We start from the raw sequence: 23,125 nt of genomic DNA on the forward strand, positions 1-23,125 counted from the left end.
CAAATTTTTAATTTTCAAATTTCTTTTTACACTTGCACGTCATAAAATTATCTCTCGTCTATCAGTAAAAAAAAAACGAATACTTTTGAAAAATAATAAAATTATATAAAGAATGCATAAATTCATTTGTACTAGTAATGAATAAAGTAAATGTATTTCACAAAACATATTCATAATTAAAATTTATTGGAAATATTACGTGTGTAAAGTTTACGCAATGTTTAAAAATAGTTAAAATCCCTATGCGATTTAAAAAGTATTAAAAAAAATGATCGATAGAGGAAAATATTTTTTAACAGTCATATGGATTCCAATTTAAATTTTGCATTCTGCTAATTAGAAAAAATGCGAAAAGTTATATTAATTTGATTACGTTTAAAATTTCAAACGACAAATATAAGAAATTTTAGTTTTTGGTAACGTTAGTTGTTTATTGTATTATTTGTGCAAGTATGTTTTAATACAGAAGAGTTAATTATCATTTTGTTGTTAATTTAGTATTTAATTTTTATTTGTATCAAGTTGATAGCATTGTGTGACGTATTAGCCAATCAGAGCTAGTCTTGACACGCCCCTTGAATATTCGTTTTCGGTGACCGAATGCGGGTCAGAGGATAAACAGTTTCGATAAATTTTTCATTGATTTTGTAATTTTTATTGATTGATGCTCTGATCGACGTTCATAAAATTTGTCAATTGTTTAAAATGGTGAGTTAACACTCCCAGTTAATAATTATAATGCTATATTTCTTTATCAATAATGTTAATTCAAATTGTTATCAGAACTATTAATAAATAATATTTTATACAATAAAATTTGATTTTATAAGAACTTCTAAACACAGACAAATTTTTAATCACTGTTTGTTGTGAAAATTATTATTTTTTTACGATTTTAAAAGCATATAAAGAAAATTGTTTCTAACCTATAACGATATAAACGTCAAAATGGCGGCGCCCATTGACATATATTAAAATTTTGATTATTCGATCATTTATAAAAAAATATTGAGAATAACGATTATGTGTATATTTTTTCATATTAATAGTTGTCTATATAAACATGACATTGTAAATAATTGATCTCTTTTATATTATTTTTACTTCTGCCTTTCGAATGGAGAGCTAAACTGTTAATTTTTATTAATTAATTTTTATTCTGTATTGAATTAGCATAATATTGTAGAAATTTAGAATAAACTAAAATTTCCTGAATTTCATTTAATTAAATTTATATGTAAAGTGATTTGTTTTATTTGTGTTTAATTTTAAATACATAAAATTAGTAGTTAATCAAAATTAAGTTAAAATTATTTTGAGATTTCATTTTCCTACTTACAAAATGTTAAGAATAAAATTGAATATTTTTTTTCTTTTTTTCTTTACTTTCAAAGACGGAGCAGCAGATGGATTGTGCATTAGATTTGATGAGAAGATTGCCACCACAGCAAATTGAAAAGAATTTAAGTGATTTAATAGATCTAGTGCCATCTCTATGTGAAGATCTTTTGTCTTCTGTTGATCAACCTTTAAAAATTGCAAAAGACAAAGAATCTGGAAGAGATTATTTATTGTGCGATTATAACAGAGATGGAGATTCCTATAGGTAATTGATTTTAAAAGATACTATAATCATTTAGAATTCTTTTCTTTTGTCTATTATAATTATATTATTTTACTTGATATTGTAGTATAGTGCATATAAACTGGTTAATATATTTTGTTCAGATCTCCCTGGAGCAATACGTATGATCCACCATTAGAAGATGGTTCAATGCCTTCAGAAAGACTCCGAAAGATAGAAATTGATGCAAATCATGCATTTGATCAATACAGAGAACTCTATTTTGAGGGTGGAGTTTCCTCTGTTTATCTTTGGGATTTGGATCATGGTTTTGCAGCAGTGATTCTTATAAAGAAGGCTGGAGATGGTTCGAAAAAAATAAAGGGTTGTTGGGATTCAATCCATGTGGTGGAAGTTCAAGAAAAGCCTAAAGGAAGGACAGCTCATTATAAATTAACTTCTACCGCGATGCTTTGGTTACAGACTAACAAGCATGGATCCGGTACAATGAATCTTGGAGGCAGTCTTACTAGACAAGTATGTTTGTAATTGTTTTCAATTTTACTACAATTAATATCTTATTAAATATTCGCTTTAATTAAATCTAAATTAAATGCAGTTGAATTTAATAAAAATTTACTTTTAGGTCGAACAAGATGCTCAAACAAGCGAGAACTCTCCGCATATTGCCAATATTGGGCGCATGGTTGAAGATATGGAAAATAAAATACGAAATACCTTAAACCAGATTTATTTCGGCAAAACAAAAGATATTGTAAATGGATTGAGATCTGTTCAATCTTTAGCCGATCAAAGACAACAAGCTGCCCTTAGACAGGATCTCGCGGCCGCTCTTCAAAGGAGAAACGCTAATAATTGATCTTACGAGGAACATCAGCTTTCCTCCGATTTTGAAGAGTGTCAATAAAAGAAAAATGAAACAGATAATCGTAAATGATTGAGAAATTAAGATTCGATTTATTGCCGTTATTATGACGGGAATTTCGGACAGTTTCCTGTGATACGCAGGGTGCAACGGTAAAAATGAATTTTTCCTGAAGTATTAAAGAATTTAAAAAATGAATAATTGATTATCGATTATATCAAGATTTTGAATAAAATATTAAGAGACATTACGAGTGCTGAGTTTTATATATAGGATGTGTTTAAAGGTATGTAACACCTTAAATCAATGTAGTTCATTTAAAAAATAATCAGTTTACGATATTTCATAGAATGCATATTTATGTTTGAAGATCTTTGTTCTTAAATACAGGTATAACAAATTTACGTACTTATACTTCATCCCGTTGTGCAATTTTTTTATATTAATTTTATTAATTTAAACATGCACGTATCATGTATTAATTTATAAAGCATTGTTATGATGTTTCCGTACATTTTCATAGTTTGATCTATCGTTTATTATTAATCGTATAAATCATTATGTTTTTGCTATTTTCATAGAAATTTGACCTATGCGAACGTACAAAGCCTTCATAATAGTGCTTAATGAATTTTTTTTATCAAAGTATATATGATTTCGATCATCTGGTGCTACACGCGATATCTAGGATGTATAGCTATAAGTTATACAAAAACATGTTCTTGTACTTGTCTAAATGCGTCTAATTTTTACAACGAATAAATAAAAAAAAAAGTCATCACACGTTTAGACACATTTTCATTTTTGTGTTATATATCTTTCGACATATCTAAGTGCGTGTGTATGTATGTAATGTATGTATGTGTGATGCGCGTATGTGCAGCGCTCGTATAAGCGTAAGCACAGAAATATATATGTAATGGCACTCGTAATGTTTTTTTAATCATTAATAATTATTAATAATACAAAATGTATTAATGTTTGAAAATGTAGGAATATTAAAGAGAATATTTGCGACTAAAATTGTAATAGTTTGTCAATCGATTTCCCAAACAATTACTTAAAATAATTTAAACATATTTGGGTTAGATTAAATTTGAACTAAAAGAAAATATTTAAAAAATAATGATTTCCCCATTCAACATGTTTAACTTCGAATTGATTAAGCATTGAACATACATTTCTAATCCATGTTTTAAAATGAATAAATTTTTATTGAATTTAATATAATTGAAATTTACTTTCTCATCATGGTTATCATCGTTAATTTTTGCATTAATAATGTTCATATCACTTTGGTAGAGTGATACAAGTTGTAAATACTCAAATAATATTAATATATAGTAGGATATTTTAAACATAACAAAATTCTAGTTAGAATCATGAGTTTTATCAATCTATATTATGTATACTTCTAATCTATAATTCTTAATAGAAATATTCCAATACAGTTTTGGTAGTATTAATCAACGTAAAAAGCGTATGATGAGTGAAGCAATAAGAAAAAAGTAACAAAATCGCCACAACCTAAATTACTTATGAAATGAGTTCATAAAAAAAAAAAAAAAAATTATCGAAAGGTGACACAAAAGCACAAATGGCTTTTTGTTTCCTTTATTTATCCTCCATTGACTTCTGTCGTATAAACAAATGCTCGTTGATATCCGTTTATTTATATATTTTACGTTTGTGTTTTTTGTTTGAAATTCCATAATCATGTACTTTCACATATACTTGTGTATTTTTGTCATATACTTTACCGCTGCGTGTTTGTATACGTGTGTGTATGTTATGTATCTTTGCCTGCCTATATACGCCAATGCTGGTTATATTTTTATAAATACCTATATACCATCGTATGCTACAGTATTTCATGTTGTTATCGTTTAATAAATATATCAAGAATTGGTTTATCGTGTGCACATTGAATTAAAAAATAATATTTCGAGAACATTTTCGAGTCAAACAGTTAATTATAATTTGGAATGCTAGTTACTTCCCTAGTTGAAAGAAGTATATTAATAATTTAAATTCTATTTTGTAATATGTATTGTATTATTATCTACATGAATATTAATAATCACTTATCAATTTATTTATAAATTGATGACTCGCAACAAAGAATTAACATTTGAAATGCTAAATATATTTCCAAAATAGTGTCCTCGAAATTTTATTTCACCTGTGTGCTCATATAATAATTATTCTTACAATTTTGCCTGTACTTGGAATCTTAAGTAAATACCGTTAGAATTCGAAATAATTTACCAGCAATGGTGTATAATTAATTAAATCGAATATCGAGAAGCAGAAAAAATGATTTCCGTCTCTCGTAGCTGAAATTCGGCCATGAGGCCGATTGATTCGTTTGTTTTTTTTTCTTTTTGAATCGATTAAATTCATTTATCTAGGTCGTGTTAATCTTAGATTAGCCTGCTTAGATTACATAGCTTAGTCGTTTCTTATTATTCATTTTTTTAATAATTTTTTAAACTCCCTTAGTTTTCTCGTAGATGGTGTCGTCTGATTTGAAATAGAGATTTGAATGTAAGACCACAAATTCTTACATAAAACTCAAATTTCAAATCAAAAACCAAAATTAGAAGTTAAACTCAAAATTTCAGAATTTAACTTTAAAGTCTTTATCTTTGAAATTAGATGATCGCAGTCTGAAATTTAAATTAAATTTCTAAATTTTTAGTTAGAATTAAAGAAATTAACGTTTACGAAAGTTTTGGTTCTAATACAAAAATGGCAAAAGATTACTTTATAAGTTTTTAAATACAAAACAGCAGTACAAAATATGAATTAAAAACGAAACTTCAGAAATTCACACAAAGTTAATAAAACCTTTTCAGATCTATGTTCAAAATTCCAGAATTTCAAATTGCATATTAAGTTTTGGAATTTTGAATAAATAACTATACGTATGTATCAAACGAGAAACATAAATATAAATTTGAAAAATTAGGAAAACAGATTTCACTAATTTTCGATAAATCGGAATTGTAAACATAAAAAAAAAGAAAAAAAAAAAGAAAAGTCTAAAGTTTTGAATATCCAAACTATTCAAACTTGAATAGAATCAGAATTATAGATTAAAAGGCTCTATAAGAACAAACTCCAAATAAGAAGATTTTGGATAAGTAAAAATTTTTATGATTTTCTAATAAGGCATACGTTTTTTAACGAAACTTCATTAGTATAGAATTCTAATACAGCAGGAATTCTAATGAAGATTGGACAAAATTAAATTAACGTTATATAATAAAGGAAGTTCAAAATTACAATAGGATAGGAATTCTGAATTAGGACAGATATTCTAAAACAAAGAATTTTAATAAAAAAATGATTCATGAACTTGAATGAAGAAAAACTAAGATTTCAGCAAAATGAGGGTGCTGTAGGAATTAGAATTATAACATTGGAACTATCTAAATCCACTAGAATTGCAATTTGATTATGACATCAAATTTTGAAAATCAAATTTAGAGGAATTGAGACTTCGATTGAAGAAAGGGTTATTATAAGGGAACAAAACTTTTAGATAACTAGAATTCTAGGTATATCGAAATTTCAATAAAAATTATAATTTTAATAAGTTTGCGTAATTGCTGATACAAAGTAATCGAAATTCCAATAGAAATAGAATTCTAATCATGCTGAAATTTTAGAAATCACAAATGAAGGCAAAATAGTTATTTCTCTTTGAAATTTTTCGACTGTCAAAATTGCCTTTTAATCTCAACATTTTAAGCAGCCAAAAACATTCTTCCTCCCTCAAACTCTAAGCTGATGCTGTTTCTTGGTTTATTCTCTTTTTATTTATTTATTTTTTGCAATTATTTCATTATTTGTAATCCTCCCCTCCGTCACACTTACACGCTCACGCACATTTGCTTTCTCTTCCCTTCTTTTTTAATTATATGTTTGTCTCTTTACTTCCCCTTGTTTCGTTTTCCATCATTTTATTCTTTTTCAAGTAATCTCCACTCTTTTCTGCTCTGTTTGTGTTGGTAGTTCTTATTTTAACCACTGATCATCTTGTATTGTATCTTAGGTTTCGCTTAATAATATATTAGCTGTGTGTGTTTTGTTTTTTCTTTAATGTGATGGTGGAGTTTGGACTGAACACAATTATTTATCGATGGCAGTGTTGGTTTTGATGGCAATCACAACTTCCTCACCACAGGCTTTCAGTACGGTGCACTGAAAAGAAAATATTTGTTTTTCCGTGTTTTCTATTGCACCAAAGATAGTACACAGAAGTCCATGTGACATTTATATTCTTCAAAAACCAAATAACAGATTATATATTTAACAAATGTATTTGTTTTTATTGCTTTTTGTTTTATCTATCCTATACGCACTATAAACTGAACTTTCATCCAAGTGAATTATGATTTTTATACGGAGAAAAAATATTTTATATACTCATAAAACTATACTGATACTTACAAGAAGCTCTTTTCCAGCCTCATGATCAGCATGCAACTGAGCACCAAGTTCACCATCAGGAATTTTTAAATCCTCACGAAGTTCACCATTATCAGCCATCAAGCATAAATAGCCATCATCAGATATGTCTGCTAGCTGTAACAGGTATACACATAAATGTTTTGTTACACTATTGTTTAATGCTAATAAATAACATTATTATAAAGAATCAATTTCTAATAGTCAATAGAAAGACAAATGCAAATGACAAAGAAAATAAAGGGCCTATTTATTTTTATTCTTAAAGTATAAAAGAAACTAAAATTAAATATCAATATCGGTTAGAACATTCACTACGTATTCTAGAAGTTTATTAAAATTGTACTGGCAGGACCATAATGATTTAAATACAAGAGAACTATAATGTCAATTAATTAAATAGAAATATTTCTAAATACCTGGTAATCTTCTCGTTTCACAAATGGCACGTCCATGTTGTGCGTAGAGGGACAAATATCTTCATATTTCTTTGAAGTAAAAATGTCAATGCCTACAAGATGTACTTTGGCATGACCATGCTTTCCTGTCTTAGAAGTTGACATTTCTACAATTTTACATGGTCGAGATTTGAGCATTACAAACCCATTTTTACGCAGTGCTGAACACTGCATTGGGTATGTTACAGAAGCACCGGAGTCTCCAGTCTCAAAGTGAGTATCCTCTATGTCTGCCATCGTTGATTTATATTAATCTAAAATTATGATTAAAATCAAATGAAATGTAATAGTTACCATACCAGAAATTCATAATGATGTATGTAAAAAATTAAAAGTTCACTATTATAATAATTTTTTGGCAATTTTGCAAATTTAAAAACGAAGCATGTACAAAAACAATTTTATAAAAAATAAAATTGAATATATCATCTGTTAGAATAATTGTAAATAACATTCTTCTTTTAAAGTTAGTTATAATGACAATATTTGAAAAAATAAGAAAGTATATTTTAAATACACAAATAATTTAAGAATCAATTTTAAAGATAGTAATAACTAATAAATAATTAAAAAGATTTTAAGCTACCTTACAAATTACAATATAGCATAGCAAAGTAATGTAAATATTTTTAATAATCTCATGAAAAATTAAACTATTTCGTTAAATGTTACATATTTTTTCTATGTAAATAAAAAGTATAAAAACATTAATAGAATTATGTCCACTGAATTTCGTAGGTTTATTTAGAATTAATATAACTTTAAAATTTTACAAATGTTAATAACTACAATATTACATTGAAATTATTCATTTGAACATGGCTTAATAAAAATAAAATTAAGAATACTTCTAATAAAATAAGATTTCATTAGTCTGATTTTGTATAACTTCACAAATCATTAAAATAACAATGAAATTATTATATAAACTTGAAATATGCATGAGAAATTTAGAATTATTTTATACAGCACAATATGTTTTGAAACATAACAGTATATATGCTTTGAATGTTACTTTTTTAGATTAAAAATATATAACATCATTTTATTTCATAATCTAGTTCTAATCTCGAATTATGAATAAAAAATTGAATAATCAAGTATATACGAAATTGTTTTGAATAATAAAAGCACTACATCTTCTTATGGTATGGAATGAGAGCTACTCTTCAAAAGGTTCATACGTTTCCGAAGTACAGCAAACAAGGAAAAAGAAAACAGAAAGAATTGAAACACTATGCAATATTGATCTCAGAAAAGTTTGAGACGCAAATAGCTTTAAAAACTTTACAGAAAACGGTCGAAAAGTGGATGAACACGTTGCGGAAACACGAGTTAACCAAAGATTCAACCCGGCTGACAGTTCCTTGGTTATTGAAGCCTTTATAGGAAAAATTAACCGGAAAGTCTCACGAAAGTCGAATTACCTTCGAAGACGGGTTTACTGCGGTTTTTTGACCGTTTTCTTCGAGAAGATGGCGCGAAAAGGATTGCGTGCGGTTTGTCGTCGAGGATGCCGACTCTCGAAGAAGATTCAACGAATCACGGATGTTAACTGGTTTCTAATAACGTCGCCCTTTATTTTCTGGATCTTTCAGCACACGTTTTACAAACTTGTTCAAGCGATCACAAGCCGATCGCCTAGACTCACCGTGAAAAAAGGAGAACAGACTGGAGATACTCACATGTGATCAAAATGGACACTCTAACCAGAAGAATTGGTTGCGCTTGCGCGAACCGCTAAACGGCAACAGGGGGCCACCCGAATAGATCCACGGATTCCGGCTGAAAGTCTACGTGGGGGTAGAGTTGGACGTGAAATTTTATTGTCAGTCAGAAGTTTGGTGTAATACGCAAGCGCTGTTTTGTGTACTGTAATTTTCTGTGGTTGAAACTATACTATGTTTAAGTCAAAGAGCCGTTTCTTTGTAAGCAAATACCATAAGACTGGATAGTAACAAAACAACAAGGAACTATGTCTTCAATAGATACAAACAGAATAAAATTTATATAAGTTATTATTTATGTATATAATAATAATATTATTCATCCTTTTAGAATACTCTAATTTTATGTAAATTTTTAATGAAAAAAATACCACCTGATTGTCATAATTCTAATCTTTTCATGTTTCAATCTACTACTTACAATAAATTTTTGACCAAAGATACAGCGGACGAATGAGATCTGTTTGGGTCACGTGGTTTTGTTTTCTCGAGGTTCTTCAATTGTACGTATTACATTAGTGAATAAAATTATAAGTCACCCTTAGGATTACTGGAATAAGGGTTTAATATGATATAATACAATTTCACTTGGACAAAATTATGACACTATCTTTGAAAAAGAATAAAATGTATATAATTGAACAAAATTATAACATTTTTTCGATATTCGATGGACTTGCCTTTATTTTGTACCACCTCGATCATTTGATTAGGCAAACTTTTGTATAAATTTTATGCAAGTTTCATCAAAATGTGTCTGTGCATGTAAAATTGCAAAAATTTATTTATTTGTAAATAAATATTTCAGTTTTAATTGTTACTCAAAGTAAAATTTGTAAAGTAAATTAACATTAGTTATTTGCGATTAGATACTAAAACTAGTTCTTTAAGTAATTCAAATGCGTCATTGCGATTAAAAGTATTTTAATATATAGTAAACTTTTTTCATTTAAAAATGTACTAAAAAAATAAAATTTTTTAAGCAACTTTGTTTTATTCCTGTTTATTTTTACGTTATTCACAATAGTCATTGGGCGCATATAATTTAAATTCAAACAACGAATGCCAACAATAATAATTTATCATAAATTTATATTATAAAATATGAAAAGAAAATCAGTTTGACAAATTATACTGAATGAATTCCTTTAATAAAAGCTTCAACAGATGTAACTTGTGTGTCTGGGAAAATACCATGTCCTAAATTCGCAATATATCGAGTTTTACCAAATTTCATAGCCATATCTCGTCCTCGTTTCATTATTTCTTGCTGTATAAAAAAAGTATCATACACATTGTCGATAAAAATGAAATATGTATATATGTATCAGTATAATAATATAAACCTCAGAAGCATATAATGCAGATGGATCCAAATTTCCTTGTAAAGTAACATCAGAACCCAATCTTTTTCTTGCTTCTATAGGGTCTACGGTCCAATCTAAACCTAATACTTCGTAAGTTTTCGATTTGGCTAGCATTTCTAAAGAATTTATTGTTGCACCTTTAGGAAAGGCTATCTAAAATTCATTTAATAACTTCTATATCGATTGTACATGTCTTACCCAATTAAATACAATATTGCAATGTCTAAAACTTAAAGTTATAAATACTTAAAGAAATGAAAAATAAACTACATTATAAATATTTATTTTGAAACTTACCATCGGTACATCAGGAATATTTTCTTCTTTAAGTTGTTGTCTGACCTTTTGACTAATTTCCTTTAAATATTTAAATGAATAATTTAAGAATAATTCATCATTAAGAAAATCACTATGACTTTCAAATACTTGTAACAACTGTAAAAGAGAAACAAAATATGAATGAAGTTGTCAAAAATATATTTAGCACATATCAGATGGTATTGGTATTAATAAACTTAACTTTGAAAAAATGTCACGTTGATCATGATCTTTATTTGTATATAAAAATTTATATTTAGTATCAAGGACATGATCTATACCTGTGCTCCAGCTTTAACTTGCATCACAAGGTAGTCCACTATAACATTTGTAATAAGCTGTAAAAGTTTGTGAGAATCTTCAGGATATTTGTATAGCCAAGACCGTGCCTTAGGCATTGTTGAACTACCTCCACCTTGGATCATGTAGCTCATTAATGTCCACTAATAATACATAAATATGAATATTGTTGTTATAAAATTTACATATGTGTACACATAAACATACAAAATCTTCATAGAATATTTGTTTTATAGTATGAAAACTATAAAATTGCATGCTTCTTGAAAATAATAATAAATTTGAGATTTGTTTTACTCACTGGTGCCCCAGTAAAACCAATTAATGGTACTTTCCCTTCTAATTTATGTCGTGTCAAAGTTATAGCATCCCCTACATATTTTAAATCCTTTTCCACATTTACAGGAACTAGTCTATCTAAATCTGATGGATCACGTAAAGGCATGGGTAATACTGGTCCCTATAATAATAATTTATCATAAAATATTATTTTAATATATTTGTTACTTTCAAGACTTAAATTTTCCTACCGTTCCAGGAACCATTTCAACAGTTAAACCCATTGCTTGTGGGATGACTAGGATATCAGAAAAAATAATGCTGGCATCAAAATCAAAACGTCTAATAGGTTGCAAAGTAACTTCACATGCCAAGGCTGGTGTTTGACAAACAGTAAAAAAATCATACTTTGATCTAACTTCTTGAAATTCTGGAAGATATCTTCCAGCTTGGCGCATTACCCAAATTGGAATACGTTCTACCAGTTCCCCACGTGCAGCTTTTAAAATTAACTCATTTTTTAATGGTGGAAAATTTTTATCTGCCATTATTACTATTGTATGAAACTTTAAATATCTAAGAAACTGATAAACTCCATATACCTATAAGAAAACATATTAATTTTTGTAATAACACAGTAACGAAAAAACAAATATAATCTGAATCAGAAAGAAAATGTAAAATCTATAAAATTACATCTTTATTTCGAATGGAAAACAGATAATTATATTTATCAAATATATTTATCATTATATTACTTAAAATAAAAAAAAATTATAAATCATATAAGTATATACATATTTGTAAAAGCGTTGAATTAGTACTTGCTTTTTTTTTGTTTTATTGTATATTAATTTGTTACTTCTAATATACAAAATCATTAAAAACTATTTTACATTTAAATTCAAATTTGCTATTTAAAAAGCACTTCTTTCTTTTTAGCTATATATATTATTCTATGTGGATATATCACAAAAAATAAAATAATAAAAGTAGACTAACATGAATTGCACTTTCCCTACATAATACGTTAATCAAAATTAATATGTTTTAGCCAATGACGGTTATTCACACTAAGCACTCTCCGTCAGTTACCGCGCGAATGAGAGTTCTATACAAAGATACCAGATTGAACACCGAGTGCACTACTCACACTATGCTATGACAAAGGCAAACTGACACATACCCTCTTTCTCGATTCTCCGAAGCTGCCCGAAGTAATTTCGGACCGTCTCGTGGGAGTCGAGAGAGAAAGGCTCACATTTGCCTTCTCGCTCAAATCGTATATAACGATATTTTTCACATAATGAAAAAACTTGTAAAATGTATATTTGTACACATATTCATTTAAAAACGAACGAAATTTATCGGCGCCGGTCGGCATTCTTTATTAGTAATGGATCACATGCTTTCAGTATGTTTTCGGCCTAAGGCACGTTCCGACTTCTAATTGGTAAAATGTACATCACTACTCTTACTTTAACTATTAAAAGTACATTGTAGTCTATGGTTGACCAGATGGGTCGAGTTTTTTGCGCGTGAGCAGCAAAAACAGTAACGTAACTACACAGTGAACGCCGGAAAGACATAGGTAGTTCAGAAAATGTTTGGTGGACTCGTACATACGACAGCAACAAGTGAAACTTGTCAGTGAATTTTAAGTAAATAATTATTATTTATGCAAACCTGACATTCTATATAGTTATTTTAATATCTCTCCCTGCTTTACTCTTTCTTTTTTATGTTACTGCTGTACATATAAATCATATATTTCAACAGGGGTCCATGTGATACCCATTTTCACTTAAATAAAGCATTTAATTGACGTTGTGTTCAACGCGCAGGCGTGAAAATACCCGGCTTACTAGTACCACAGATTGTATTGACCAAGTTACGAATAGATTCAAATATACTGCATAATATTATTTTTCAGTAAATTTTAACTGTCATTGATCATCGAATACTAAATACATTGACATACAAGTACAAAGATATCCAATTCTTTTCATAAACATCCGTTATTATACAATATCTTTTGTATATTATCTATTATATGCGTTTCTTTAACAACATCAACAGAAGTATGTCTGCGAAACGTGCACGGCAGGGCAAGTACAAACAAAATTTTAGTTTTACTACAGTGTTTTCAGACTTTTAATTTTTGAAATGTTGTAGAATTATTGTATTGAATATTCAATTTAATATATAATTTTTTTTGCATCTACAGTAGTGTCTACTCTTATGACGCCAATTTTGTCTTATGTGGCATCAAGTGTTTGTTCAAAACAAGCCTCAAAGTTATCTATCTTCATGCTCTTTACTGGTTCTTCATACTCACAAGAATGAAAGTCTAATAGCAGTGGTCAATAATATTTAAAAATTCAAGTCTTCAAATATATGACATAACATGGTCCTGACTAAATCTCATATAAGCAGGCACTATTGTATATTATATTTATTTACCTGTTATTTTACATCCACTTTAATATCTATTATGACAATGTGTAATTTTTAGAATACAATATACAAACACCTATTAGAAGCAAAAGAACAAAATCAGGCCATAATATAGATATGCATTCAACAATTCATAAAGTTTCAAAAAATCAGAGGAGAAGTACAAGATGTATTGCATTAACAAATACAGCATATGTACAGAAAACACATACTAAAGCATCTAAAAAGTCACCGAGAAATGTATCTTCTTCAAAAAAACATTCCATTAATTCTTCAAAGCTGTTAATAACACCAAAAAAATTGAGCCTGACAATCAAATCTCCAATAAAGTCACAGAAATCTTCATTTAAGAATAATAGCTTGCAGAGAAAAGCACATCTATCTGATATTCACATAAGTACACCGGAAATTTACAAATTTACTCCAGAAAAAATGAATAAAAGTAAAAGGACATCTTTACTTAGCATGAAACAAGGCCTAAGAAGTTTTTCCAAATCCCCAAAGATCATGTTAAAATCTCCAAACTCAAAATTAGTATCAAAAAAGTCACCAAAATCAGAGATACTTGGTAAACAATGGATTCCTCACAGTAATGAAAAGAAACTATCACAATTGAAAAAGAGAAAAACCACTTCTACAAGGAACTCTAATGCAGATAAAACAAAACTTGCACATGCAGCTGTAAGGAACATAGATGTAGCCACATCTATGGGATTGATTTCCATGAAGGATGCATTTGCATTAAAAGAGCCTGTAGTGGTACTACAGAGACTTCCAATACCATGTTCATCATCCTTGGTGGGAATGTATGTCAAAAATCTGCAGAATAATAATAATGATAATGTTAGTCTAGAAGAATTAAACTCTACAGCTAATAGTTCATTAGAAAAATCAAAATCCAATATAACAAGACATTTTAAAACAAGAGGTAAAAAAAGGAACACTAAATCACCATCTAAATTGCAAAAAATCATAGCAGTTAGTCCCTTAAAAGCATCTACACCAAGAGAGAAAGAGCAACTTTGTGAAATGAACGATAAACATGAAGTAGAACATGAACAAGAAAATGGAAAAAATGAAACATATGAACTTACAGAGCCTAAAACTCCAAATTTACGTAAGAAACAGCAAAAGAAACGAAGTGCAAGTGCAGCAAATTTAAACAAGAAAGCTACAAAGAAAAATATCAAAGTACATTTTACAAGTTCTAAGAGTCTTAGAAGTCTTAAGAGTTCGTCGTCAGATACAAATCCTATATACAGACTTCGCAAACAGAAAGAACAAATTAAGGATCCTCGTAAAGTAACAATTAGAATAAAGTCAAAAAGAAATATAGGGAAATCGCCAGTCAATGTCTTCCATAGAAGATCGCAATTTGTAAGCAATGAAAACGTTTCTAGCGCTGAATGTTTCACCCCTAAGCACCAGTCTCATAACAAATCAAAAAGCATTACTAATATAAACGCTGCTTCATCATCGCCACTCAATTACTCTGTTAAAAAATCAGGTAATCTTTGGTAAACTCAATCGAAGATATTTTGTTCTAACTATCAAAATATGTAATTGTTTCTCGATTATATCTCTTTTAGATCCAAACTATTCTGCAACAAAGAAGGTCCCAAATTTTACTCAAATACATAAAAGATTATTTGCCAAATCGGAATCTATTATAGATGCAAAGAAACGATTGAAGGAAAGACACGTGGCATTAAGTAATATATCGCATTTTTGCAAGATCTATTCTGATTTATTTTTACACATCGCAATATTTTGTTAATTTCTCAAACTTGTATTTATTTTTTAGCCTCGTCAAGGGTAAAACGTTCACCGAAATCTGAAATCAACTCTCAAGACGGAAATATTTTACGTAATGTAATGTAATATTATAAAAATTAGTATTATAATATCTATTTTCTTCTATTCCTTTTACAGAAATAAACAAAAGCAGCAAAATAGGACAATTTTGAAGGATGTAAGAATGAATCGACGTTTTGAACTACAAATGAAATCTAGAAATATTAAACTATAGAATCGATATAATTATCTGATGTCACATGAACTGTATTTTTAAGCAAAATCGTATATTTCATGTTGTTTATGTTTCGTGTTCTGTAACAAAGTACATACATTTCTGTATTCTTCAAGATTTCTAGATGCACATTTTCTATGCGCTTATTCCTTTGTGACTTTTTATGTTTTGTCTTCATGTACGCAGATTTTATTTTGAGTTTCTATGTAACGTGCAATGAAGATATTTACCATCCCAATAAAAATAAATGTTTAATTTGTTAGTTTTATTTTTCTTAGATAACTATGGTGAAAGAAATTATGGAAAAATAACATTTTTTATATCGCACGATTATTTTTTGTCGTGCGCGGCATCTGTTTGAAATACCGACCGGGTTTCGATTGCCGCTGCTCAAATATTATATCTATCTCGTTTCCTCCCGTTATAACCATTCCCTTTCTTTGTCAAATATGTTCGAATTCACTTCTATAAAAAATATGTTACCTTGCACGCGAGAATTTTGCTATCGCGTCCTAAATTTGATCAAATTCATCCGTGTATTACTGTATTGCGTCGATGCAAACGGGCGTTACTTCGGCAGCCTTATATTATATGTATACCGTTGAAATTGTCTGCATATTCGTCATTTTACGACATAAGAGAAACGAAATAATATAGTATATCGTTTAAGATAAAACAGATATGACCTTGAAATTTCTTAAAATCTTACAGTTTCAAAAATTATTACTGAGATTTTATGACCTTCCGATGCCGTATAATTTTTCTGTATATGTAAAGATTTTTTATACGTTGAAAGTAACAAAGATTATTGAGGCAATCAAAGTTATTCCCTTGTACCGTATATTGGCCGATCGTCCATTGACAACTTGTAATTTCATTGACGTTCTTATGGTTATTTCATACTTCGTCAAGAAGATCGCTCCACAACCCACAACGTTGTTGCAGCAATATCATCCAGTGCATAGTGTTTCCAGTCATGCGACGGCTAGGTCCTAGCCGCTAGAAGTTTATTGAAGTAGAAAAAATACGTTTGGTGTATCGTATTGTCCTGAAACAGATGAATTAATGCCTTTAATTGTATCTGTACATAAACTCGGCGTAAAGAATGAGTTTAATCATAGATCTCACAGTACACGAAATTTATCCGTGAAAACGCACGGGTGTACGAAGAACCATTTGTGTGGTGGAGCGGCATTTCTGTATCGGGCGTATACATATCTTTAATCATGTTTCGCTCATATCATTATAAAGATTGTCGGTAAAAGCCTTCTTTTTAATGTATATGCATATGTACCTGTAACGACACACGTTTATCGAAGTGCCCCTCGGTGTTCGAAGAACCTAAGTTAAATAAAACGCAACAGTGAACTACGTAGCGAACAGCTGTTTGCGTCAAAAAATTTTAAAGACGATTAAAAAAATCCATTTTGTTTTAACATTATCGAAATAGAATAACAAGTACAAATGGTTTACTAATCATAAATGTTGGAATTACTTCGACACTCCTTATATTTAATATTGAGAGAATTCGAGGTCACGAGGAAAACAATCAAAATGGTACCTTTGAGTGTTTTTCCCATGTAACTGTCAAATAATTAGATATAATTCAAACATTCAAACTCGAAATAACGGGTGAAACTATAAAAATGGATGTGTCAATGATAAGATTAGAATCTATAATACGTAAGTTAAAGTTTGATATTAATGGTATGATCTTGAAATGTTTACATTATAGCATTAAAGATCTATGAACATTTTGTACATGATATTCTTTTTTATAGAAAAGGTAACAAATTCACAAAGTCAGAAACTTGATGTAGTAAAGGCTACTGAAGCATTCTGTACAATACTTACTAAGGAACCAGATAGCATTCAGGTTGGGACTAAGTTATTAGCATTATATATCCAATCATCTGATGAATTTGAAGCACTTCAAACTCTTGATGTAAGTTTATTGTTACTCTTGGTGAAAGTATATTATTATCACAAATTTTTAAGAAAACAATAGTGATTTTGATAATTCCACAGCTATTGGATACATGCATGCGAAGATGTGGATCATCTTTTCATGCTGAAATTGGAAAATTTCGCTTTTTAAATGAAATGATCAGACTAGTTTCACCAAAGTATTTAGGTGGTGATACACCAATTTTGGTACGTCAAAAAGTATTACAATTGCTACAGACATGGACAAAGGAATATCCGCGAGAATTAAAAATTAAAGAAGCATATGAAATGTTGAAAAAACAAGGTGTTGTTGAGGTCAGTTTTGTATCCTGTTTACTTCATTTATTGATATTTTTGTCAAGTAAAATTAACCAGTAAACAATACCTAAACATTCAGGATGATTCAACATCCACGATTAATGTCCCAGAAGATGGATCAAAAGTATCAAAATCTAAACACACAATATTTGATGACGAGGAGAAATCCAAACTATTGCAAAAATTACTTCAAAGTAAAAATCCTGATGATTTGCAAGCTGCAAACAGACTGATTAAAACTATGGTGAGAGAGGTGAGCAAAAAATATTTAAAAGGCTATAGAGCCTTAACAAATATTTTTAACTGTTGTCTTTCAGGATGAAAGACGGGTACAATTGAATTCGCGTAGAATAATGGAATTAGAATCTGTACATAACAATGCTAAGTTACTATCAGAGATGTTGGACTCTTATAATAGTAATGAAACTAGTAGGGAAGATCTCGAATTGATGAAGGAATTGCGTCAAGCCTGTGAACGATTAAAACCAATTGTACTGAGATTAGCAAATGAAACTCAAGATAATGAAGAAATGCTCGGTAAATATCTTAAAATAGTGAAATTTGTTCAAACAGCCTGAACAAATAAAATGGTACATTTTTATCTTATGCGAGAGATCGGTTTGCTAAATATGAAAGTATCGTTCACAGAGTCTCTTATTGTTCATATTATTGTCAATAAGTTAATTACAGAAATTCTAATTAACTCATGTAATTGCAACTTAGAATTTCAAAACTGTGAAACTGAGAGATCGCAGAAAGATCAATTGCATCATGTTCAAATAATCTGCGTTAGGTGACGTGCTTGCCGCAAGCGATGAATTGGGACAGGTGTTTGAAAAATACACTGCAATCATAGTCCGTGGTGAATGTGTAAAGCCTAAAACGGATTCCAACACCGGCCCGTATTTGTTAGATTTATCTTCTCCAACAGAGAACATTCCTGTTGAGAGTAGTAGTACAAATACGAGTTACAATGCTACAACAACAAACCATCAATCAGACATGGAAGTTTTAGGGGATATCTTCAGTTCAATAGGGAAATCTGAAAATCTAGAAATGTCTTCTGTTTCTAACACAAACCTCTTAATACCTGATTCAATGATCATGCAACCAATCAGTGTTTTGCCTACAAATAAAAAAGGTCCGTGAATTTAATATGTTTAACACATATTCTTATCAAACAAATAGCATTGAGATTTTAAACGGATCAACAAACGGCCAATAATTTTATTCAATTGCCAGGTGAATCGATTAACACACCTGAAAAGAAAATAGACAGTAAAACGAGGGCACTGGAGGAATTGAATGAATTAGGAGAGTCTTTACTCAAACAAAGTTTATCAGGTACAATATCAAGTGCACGCTCCAATTCAGCAAGGTCAGTGAAATAAAATATATACTATATATAATAAAATTAATAAACCTTTGAATATATATACGTTATCGTTTAAAGCGTTTTGATCTATTAATCATATGTTTTCCTTCTATGTTTATAGCAAGCAATCTGTAAATCGTACGTTACACATAGAACCTTCGATAGAACGTCGCGATTCAAATATACTCCCTCATGGCGATACTTCACATTTTTCTGGTTCGTTAGACGTTGCGAACACAAAAATCAACAAATTGACCAATTTCAATTCTGATTCGCTCGACAGTCAAAGTCTTTTGTCTCCCTTGCCTCTCCCTATTTCACACAACACAAATGAAAAGCCATTGACGACAGAAAATGCTACTTGTATAGAACCCGAGATCAAACCATTGACAGACATTAACGTTAGTCTTCAAGATATTACACCAGGTACTCTCTACTCGCGCATTTATTTTATTATTAAGATCAGAAAAATATTTTTATTGGAAACTTAATGTAACTTGATGTACCGTCGTTGGTATTCTTTTAATAGGTATTAATCCACCTATAACTGTAATGGAAGAAAAAAATGGTATAACCGTCGTGCTTCATTTTGCTCGAGACAATCCAAGAGAAGATGTGTATGTCGTAGTAATTACAACAATGAGCAAAAATGTGAAACCACTTAGTAATTATTTGTTTCAAGCAGTGGTGCCAAAAGTAAGTAAATTCTTTCGTTTTTAATAATTACCTGTATAACGCTTGGACATGATGATTCTATGTATTCAAATTTACAGAAATGTAAATGTAGACTTCAGCCACCTTCTGGAATTGAATTACCAGGTCATAATCCATTTCTTCCCCCACCAGCAATCACCCAAATTATGTTGATTGCTAATCCTAATAAGGTAAAGCAATACAATTTTTCGTTTTAAATTTCAAACTCTTTTTTTACACTGTTCCAGTTGAATGTTAATTTGACAACGAATTTCTTTTGCAGAAAACCGTATCCTTAAAATTCATGTTAAGTTATACAATGGACGACGAAACCTTCACAGAAATGGGAGAAGTAGAAGCGTTGCCTTTACTCTGAAAGATATTTTAAATCTGTTACTTAAAGTCATTATAATAAGTATGCTTAAGAAGCGCGTACCAATAGTTGAAATAAAAGATGTACAATTTGTCAAGATTGGAACGTTAAAATCGTTCCTAATGAACTTACACGTTAGCAAATAGTTATTTTTGTTTTTGTTAATCAGATCTTGATTGCAGATCATTTTCCTGTTTATTAGCATATTCGAAAACAAAAATAACGTTACGTGGTTATTTATAAATCGTTTTGTGATCTATATACACGCTTAAAAATGTGCAAACCTATTTTAAGACTGGATCTTAACCTTGATAAAATGTGAAAAAAATATGTTGCAAAGTCGTATGCAATGAAATCGAAATAAACAGCACTGAGAAATAGAAAAATCCCATAGTATTCTCGATCACACATATTGATGAAAGTGCGACACTTCACACGCAAACCCAGATAAGTGATTATGATTGATTTAGGAAACGGAGAGTACTTCGTCTCGAAACGCAAGAGCAGTAAGTGCTCTATAATGGCCTTGATATTCTCGTTCCACGGCTCCTGTTGATACGTTCCACAACCTTGCAACGCCATCGGAGGAAGCTAAATTAAGCGGAATGTTAGAGTAAACATATGCTGACCACGTACAGGACAAGCAATAATGAAATATTTATCGTTACCGGTAAATATGTATTGTGAGTCCGCGCTGAACGCGGCATCCCAAACCCATCGTTTCGCCTCGTGTTGAAGCACTTGTACTTCTGAAAAATCTGTCGTTTTCCAGACACGAGCAGTTTGATCGGCTGACGTAGTTACTAAAAGTCTACGTAAAATATATTATGAATTAAAGAACGGTATACACTAGAGTTCCGATTACCCGGCACCCGGTTATCCAAAATTATGATATGCTACTTACGTAGAATCAGGACTGAACTTGCATCGAAGAGCATAACGTTTATGCGCCGAAAGCTTTTGACGAGGATTGAGGCGTGTTGGTTCTTCGCCAACACCACCCGTAAGCGTCCAAATGTAACAATTACCTTTGTTATTCACAGCTGCCATGTAAGTTCCATCTTGATCGATCGCGATATCTTGTACAGATGCTTCAGCCTCTGGTATCTTTGAACAAGACATACTTATATCCATAAACTTTTATTAAATTAAATATAATTGATTGCTGTTTAATAATTTGCTTCCTAGCCATATTTAAAGCAACTTTGTAGGTTTCTACCAGCTGTTCATTATGATCCGAACGTAGATCCCACAAATGTATGACACCGCTTTGGTCACCAACAATAAGTTCTGCTTGATTAGGATGCAAGCATACGCAATTCACAGGTGCTGGACCTTGAAATACTCTTTGGCAATGCAAGCTATTCGACCTGTATTATTATTATTATAACATGTAGGCATTTAGAACCAAAATTGCATGATGTTTGATGTTGAATATTTACCTGAGATCCCAGATACGAGCTGTACAGTCTTCACCACCAGTATACATCCAGTTACCATCTTCCTATACATATTAAAATGTATTAGTATATAAATTTAATGTATTATCCATGCTGTCTGGCAAAGATTAATTGTAATTGGTAAGAAACCTGGAACCCCAAGCCTGTAATGTTCTTTGATACTCCTTCATAATTAATAACTGGATTTGGATTGTTAGAAGCTAGGTCATACATTCTTATATGCTGGTATCCAGCAGCAGCTATCGCATATTTTTCTGGAGTAATGTTTAAAGCATTTACTTGCTGAAATCAAAACATCGAATACAAATTTTTAACAAAGAAAAGTCAAGATTTACGATAAAATATATTATTGAGTGTAAGATAAATACCGAATCCATGTGTTCTACAGTACGTTGACAAACTCCAGTGTGAGGCTGCCATATTTTGATAGCAAAATCGTAACCGCCTGTTACAAGAATAACTTGTTCGTTGCTGTAAGTACTATCAGCAGTCATTGATAAAAATATAATAGCAATCGAAATTTAACCACAGCTCTCTGTATTCCTTTGTTATGCACTGTTTTGTATGGTTCGTTTCGCCTGGTTTTTATCGATTTGGATACGATATGTTCATATTTGTGTACTTTTAAATATGCGCGGCGTAAATCGTGTAATTCCAGATTAGAGGTTATGTCACGAGTAGAAATTTCTTTCACTATTAATATTTAATTTCTATGACAAAGTAATTGGAAGTTTTTAACCGTAAAATGGGTTTTGTACAAATAGCTGTTTCACGTTATTGGTACCAATGTCGTCAATAGTGAATGATTACATATCAATTCCGTAAAAATTCACACTTGTATTCAAACAAGACCTGTATCTGCCAGTGTTGACACTGCACTAGGCTCTTAAAAAAATCAAGTCTGTATTATATTTTTCAGATCATTAGTATTATCATTTCATTAATCATGTATCTAAAACTACTAATATAATTGTAATTTCATTAAATCATCACCGTTAAAAATATTAATTCTTACAGTCGTAATAGTAGATTCATCAAATTATCTGGTGCTTTATTTGAAACTAAAAATATTCTATTCCTTGTAAATGTGAACAAAAT

The 23,125-nt window shown here is 30.1% G+C and overlaps 6 protein-coding genes across 12 annotated transcripts; 3 read left to right on the forward strand and 3 right to left on the reverse strand.

The window, feature by feature from the left end:
- The first annotated feature begins 569 nt into the window (after positions 1-569).
- On the forward strand, positions 570-2,689 carry Cpb (F-actin-capping protein subunit beta). Its single transcript, XM_076781395.1, has 4 exons — positions 570-708; positions 1,395-1,606; positions 1,729-2,101; positions 2,211-2,689. Exons 1-4 carry the CDS (start codon positions 706-708, stop codon positions 2,442-2,444), a joined length of 822 nt encoding a protein of 273 aa, XP_076637510.1. The 5' UTR covers positions 570-705; the 3' UTR covers positions 2,445-2,689.
- A 3,335-nt stretch (positions 2,690-6,024) lies between these two features.
- Eef5 (eukaryotic translation elongation factor 5) lies at positions 6,025-9,214 on the reverse strand. 3 transcript variants are annotated; one of them, XM_076781397.1, is made up of 4 exons: positions 9,070-9,214; positions 7,346-7,638; positions 6,909-7,043; positions 6,025-6,659 (listed from the first exon to the last, which is right to left on the reverse strand). In XM_076781397.1, the coding sequence occupies exons 2-4, from the start codon at positions 7,619-7,621 to the stop codon at positions 6,588-6,590; spliced, it is 483 nt and encodes a 160-aa protein (XP_076637512.1). In that variant the 5' UTR covers positions 7,622-7,638; positions 9,070-9,214; the 3' UTR covers positions 6,025-6,587. The 3 variants fall into 3 exon arrangements, with proteins under 3 accessions (XP_076637512.1, XP_076637511.1, XP_076637513.1); XM_076781396.1 differs by having other exon boundaries at positions 8,812-9,116; XM_076781398.1 differs by lacking the exon at positions 9,070-9,214 and adding an exon at positions 9,036-9,062.
- An 871-nt stretch (positions 9,215-10,085) lies between these two features.
- Positions 10,086-12,579, reverse strand: Urod (uroporphyrinogen decarboxylase). 3 transcript variants are annotated; one of them, XM_076782210.1, is made up of 7 exons: positions 12,562-12,579; positions 11,627-11,977; positions 11,398-11,556; positions 11,078-11,239; positions 10,776-10,913; positions 10,458-10,631; positions 10,086-10,381 (listed from the first exon to the last, which is right to left on the reverse strand). In XM_076782210.1, exons 2-7 carry the CDS (start codon positions 11,921-11,923, stop codon positions 10,241-10,243), a joined length of 1,071 nt encoding a protein of 356 aa, XP_076638325.1. In that variant the 5' UTR covers positions 11,924-11,977; positions 12,562-12,579; the 3' UTR covers positions 10,086-10,240. The 3 variants fall into 3 exon arrangements, with proteins under 3 accessions (XP_076638325.1, XP_076638326.1, XP_076638327.1); XM_076782211.1 differs by lacking the exon at positions 12,562-12,579 and adding an exon at positions 12,378-12,522; XM_076782212.1 differs by lacking the exon at positions 12,562-12,579 and adding an exon at positions 12,204-12,346.
- A 401-nt stretch (positions 12,580-12,980) lies between these two features.
- On the forward strand, positions 12,981-16,116 carry LOC143350249 (uncharacterized). Of its 3 annotated transcripts, none has more exons than XM_076782207.1 (5): positions 12,981-13,483; positions 13,891-15,339; positions 15,422-15,544; positions 15,637-15,704; positions 15,765-16,116. In XM_076782207.1, the coding sequence occupies exons 1-5, from the start codon at positions 13,429-13,431 to the stop codon at positions 15,768-15,770; spliced, it is 1,701 nt and encodes a 566-aa protein (XP_076638322.1). In that variant the 5' UTR covers positions 12,981-13,428; the 3' UTR covers positions 15,771-16,116. The 3 variants fall into 3 exon arrangements, with proteins under 3 accessions (XP_076638322.1, XP_076638321.1, XP_076638323.1); XM_076782206.1 differs by having other exon boundaries at positions 15,637-15,699; XM_076782208.1 differs by lacking the exon at positions 12,981-13,483 and adding an exon at positions 13,531-13,819 and having other exon boundaries at positions 15,637-15,699.
- Positions 16,117-16,518: 402 nt separating this feature from the next.
- Positions 16,519-20,953, forward strand: Gga (ADP-ribosylation factor-binding protein Gga). The gene is made up of 11 exons (XM_076782204.1): positions 16,519-17,544; positions 17,643-17,806; positions 17,890-18,123; positions 18,206-18,379; positions 18,444-18,663; positions 18,920-19,267; positions 19,369-19,504; positions 19,623-19,927; positions 20,031-20,197; positions 20,275-20,385; positions 20,478-20,953. The coding sequence occupies exons 1-11, from the start codon at positions 17,508-17,510 to the stop codon at positions 20,568-20,570; spliced, it is 1,989 nt and encodes a 662-aa protein (XP_076638319.1). The 5' UTR covers positions 16,519-17,507; the 3' UTR covers positions 20,571-20,953.
- Positions 20,943-23,014, reverse strand: Lst8 (MTOR associated protein, LST8). The gene is made up of 7 exons (XM_076782221.1): positions 22,396-23,014; positions 22,157-22,309; positions 22,010-22,071; positions 21,787-21,937; positions 21,472-21,674; positions 21,236-21,378; positions 20,943-21,158 (listed from the first exon to the last, which is right to left on the reverse strand). The coding sequence occupies exons 1-7, from the start codon at positions 22,519-22,521 to the stop codon at positions 21,034-21,036; spliced, it is 963 nt and encodes a 320-aa protein (XP_076638336.1). The 5' UTR covers positions 22,522-23,014; the 3' UTR covers positions 20,943-21,033.
- Positions 23,015-23,125: the final 111 nt, after the last annotated feature.

The sequence above is a fragment of the Colletes latitarsis genome, chromosome 14 (assembly GCF_051014445.1).
Source record: "Colletes latitarsis isolate SP2378_abdomen chromosome 14, iyColLati1, whole genome shotgun sequence".
NCBI classification, from domain to species: Eukaryota; Metazoa; Arthropoda; class Insecta; order Hymenoptera; family Colletidae; genus Colletes; species Colletes latitarsis.

Excerpts from the sequence above, each read along its gene's own strand:
- Gga (XM_076782204.1), top strand. The coding sequence starts at position 17,508 with ATGGATGTGTCAATGATAAGATTAGAATCTATAATAC. Across the intron at positions 18,664-18,919 it reads AGATAATGAAGAAATGCTCG|GTGACGTGCTTGCCGCAAGC; the intron begins GTAAATATCTTA and ends AATCTGCGTTAG. Across the intron at positions 19,268-19,368 it reads TTTGCCTACAAATAAAAAAG|GTGAATCGATTAACACACCT; the intron begins GTCCGTGAATTT and ends TTCAATTGCCAG.
- Cpb (XM_076781395.1), top strand. Across the intron at positions 1,607-1,728 it reads AGAGATGGAGATTCCTATAG|ATCTCCCTGGAGCAATACGT; the intron begins GTAATTGATTTT and ends TATTTTGTTCAG. Across the intron at positions 2,102-2,210 it reads GAGGCAGTCTTACTAGACAA|GTCGAACAAGATGCTCAAAC; the intron begins GTATGTTTGTAA and ends ATTTACTTTTAG.
- Eef5 (XM_076781397.1), bottom strand. The coding sequence starts at position 7,621 with ATGGCAGACATAGAGGATACTCACTTTGAGACTGGAGACTCCGGTGCT. Across the intron at positions 7,044-7,345 it reads TGAAACGAGAAGATTACCAG|CTAGCAGACATATCTGATGA; the intron begins GTATTTAGAAAT and ends TACCTGTTACAG. Across the intron at positions 6,660-6,908 it reads AGGCTGGAAAAGAGCTTCTT|TGCACCGTACTGAAAGCCTG; the intron begins GTAAGTATCAGT and ends TTTTCTTTTCAG.
- LOC143350249 (XM_076782206.1), top strand. The coding sequence starts at position 13,429 with ATGCGTTTCTTTAACAACATCAACAGAAGTATGTCTGCGAAACGTGCA. Across the intron at positions 15,545-15,636 it reads GGAAAGACACGTGGCATTAA|CCTCGTCAAGGGTAAAACGT; the intron begins GTAATATATCGC and ends TTTATTTTTTAG. Across the intron at positions 15,700-15,764 it reads TCAAGACGGAAATATTTTAC|AAATAAACAAAAGCAGCAAA; the intron begins GTAATGTAATGT and ends TTCCTTTTACAG.
- Urod (XM_076782210.1), bottom strand. The coding sequence starts at position 11,923 with ATGGCAGATAAAAATTTTCCACCATTAAAAAATGAGTTAATTTTAAAA. Across the intron at positions 11,557-11,626 it reads TTGAAATGGTTCCTGGAACG|GGACCAGTATTACCCATGCC; the intron begins GTAGGAAAATTT and ends TTATTATTATAG. Across the intron at positions 10,382-10,457 it reads CTGCATTATATGCTTCTGAG|CAAGAAATAATGAAACGAGG; the intron begins GTTTATATTATT and ends TTTTTTATACAG.
- Lst8 (XM_076782221.1), bottom strand. The coding sequence starts at position 22,521 with ATGACTGCTGATAGTACTTACAGCAACGAACAAGTTATTCTTGTAACA. Across the intron at positions 21,379-21,471 it reads AAGTTCAGTCCTGATTCTAC|ACTTTTAGTAACTACGTCAG; the intron begins GTAAGTAGCATA and ends TATTTTACGTAG. Across the intron at positions 21,159-21,235 it reads CTCACAATACATATTTACCG|CTTCCTCCGATGGCGTTGCA; the intron begins GTAACGATAAAT and ends CGCTTAATTTAG.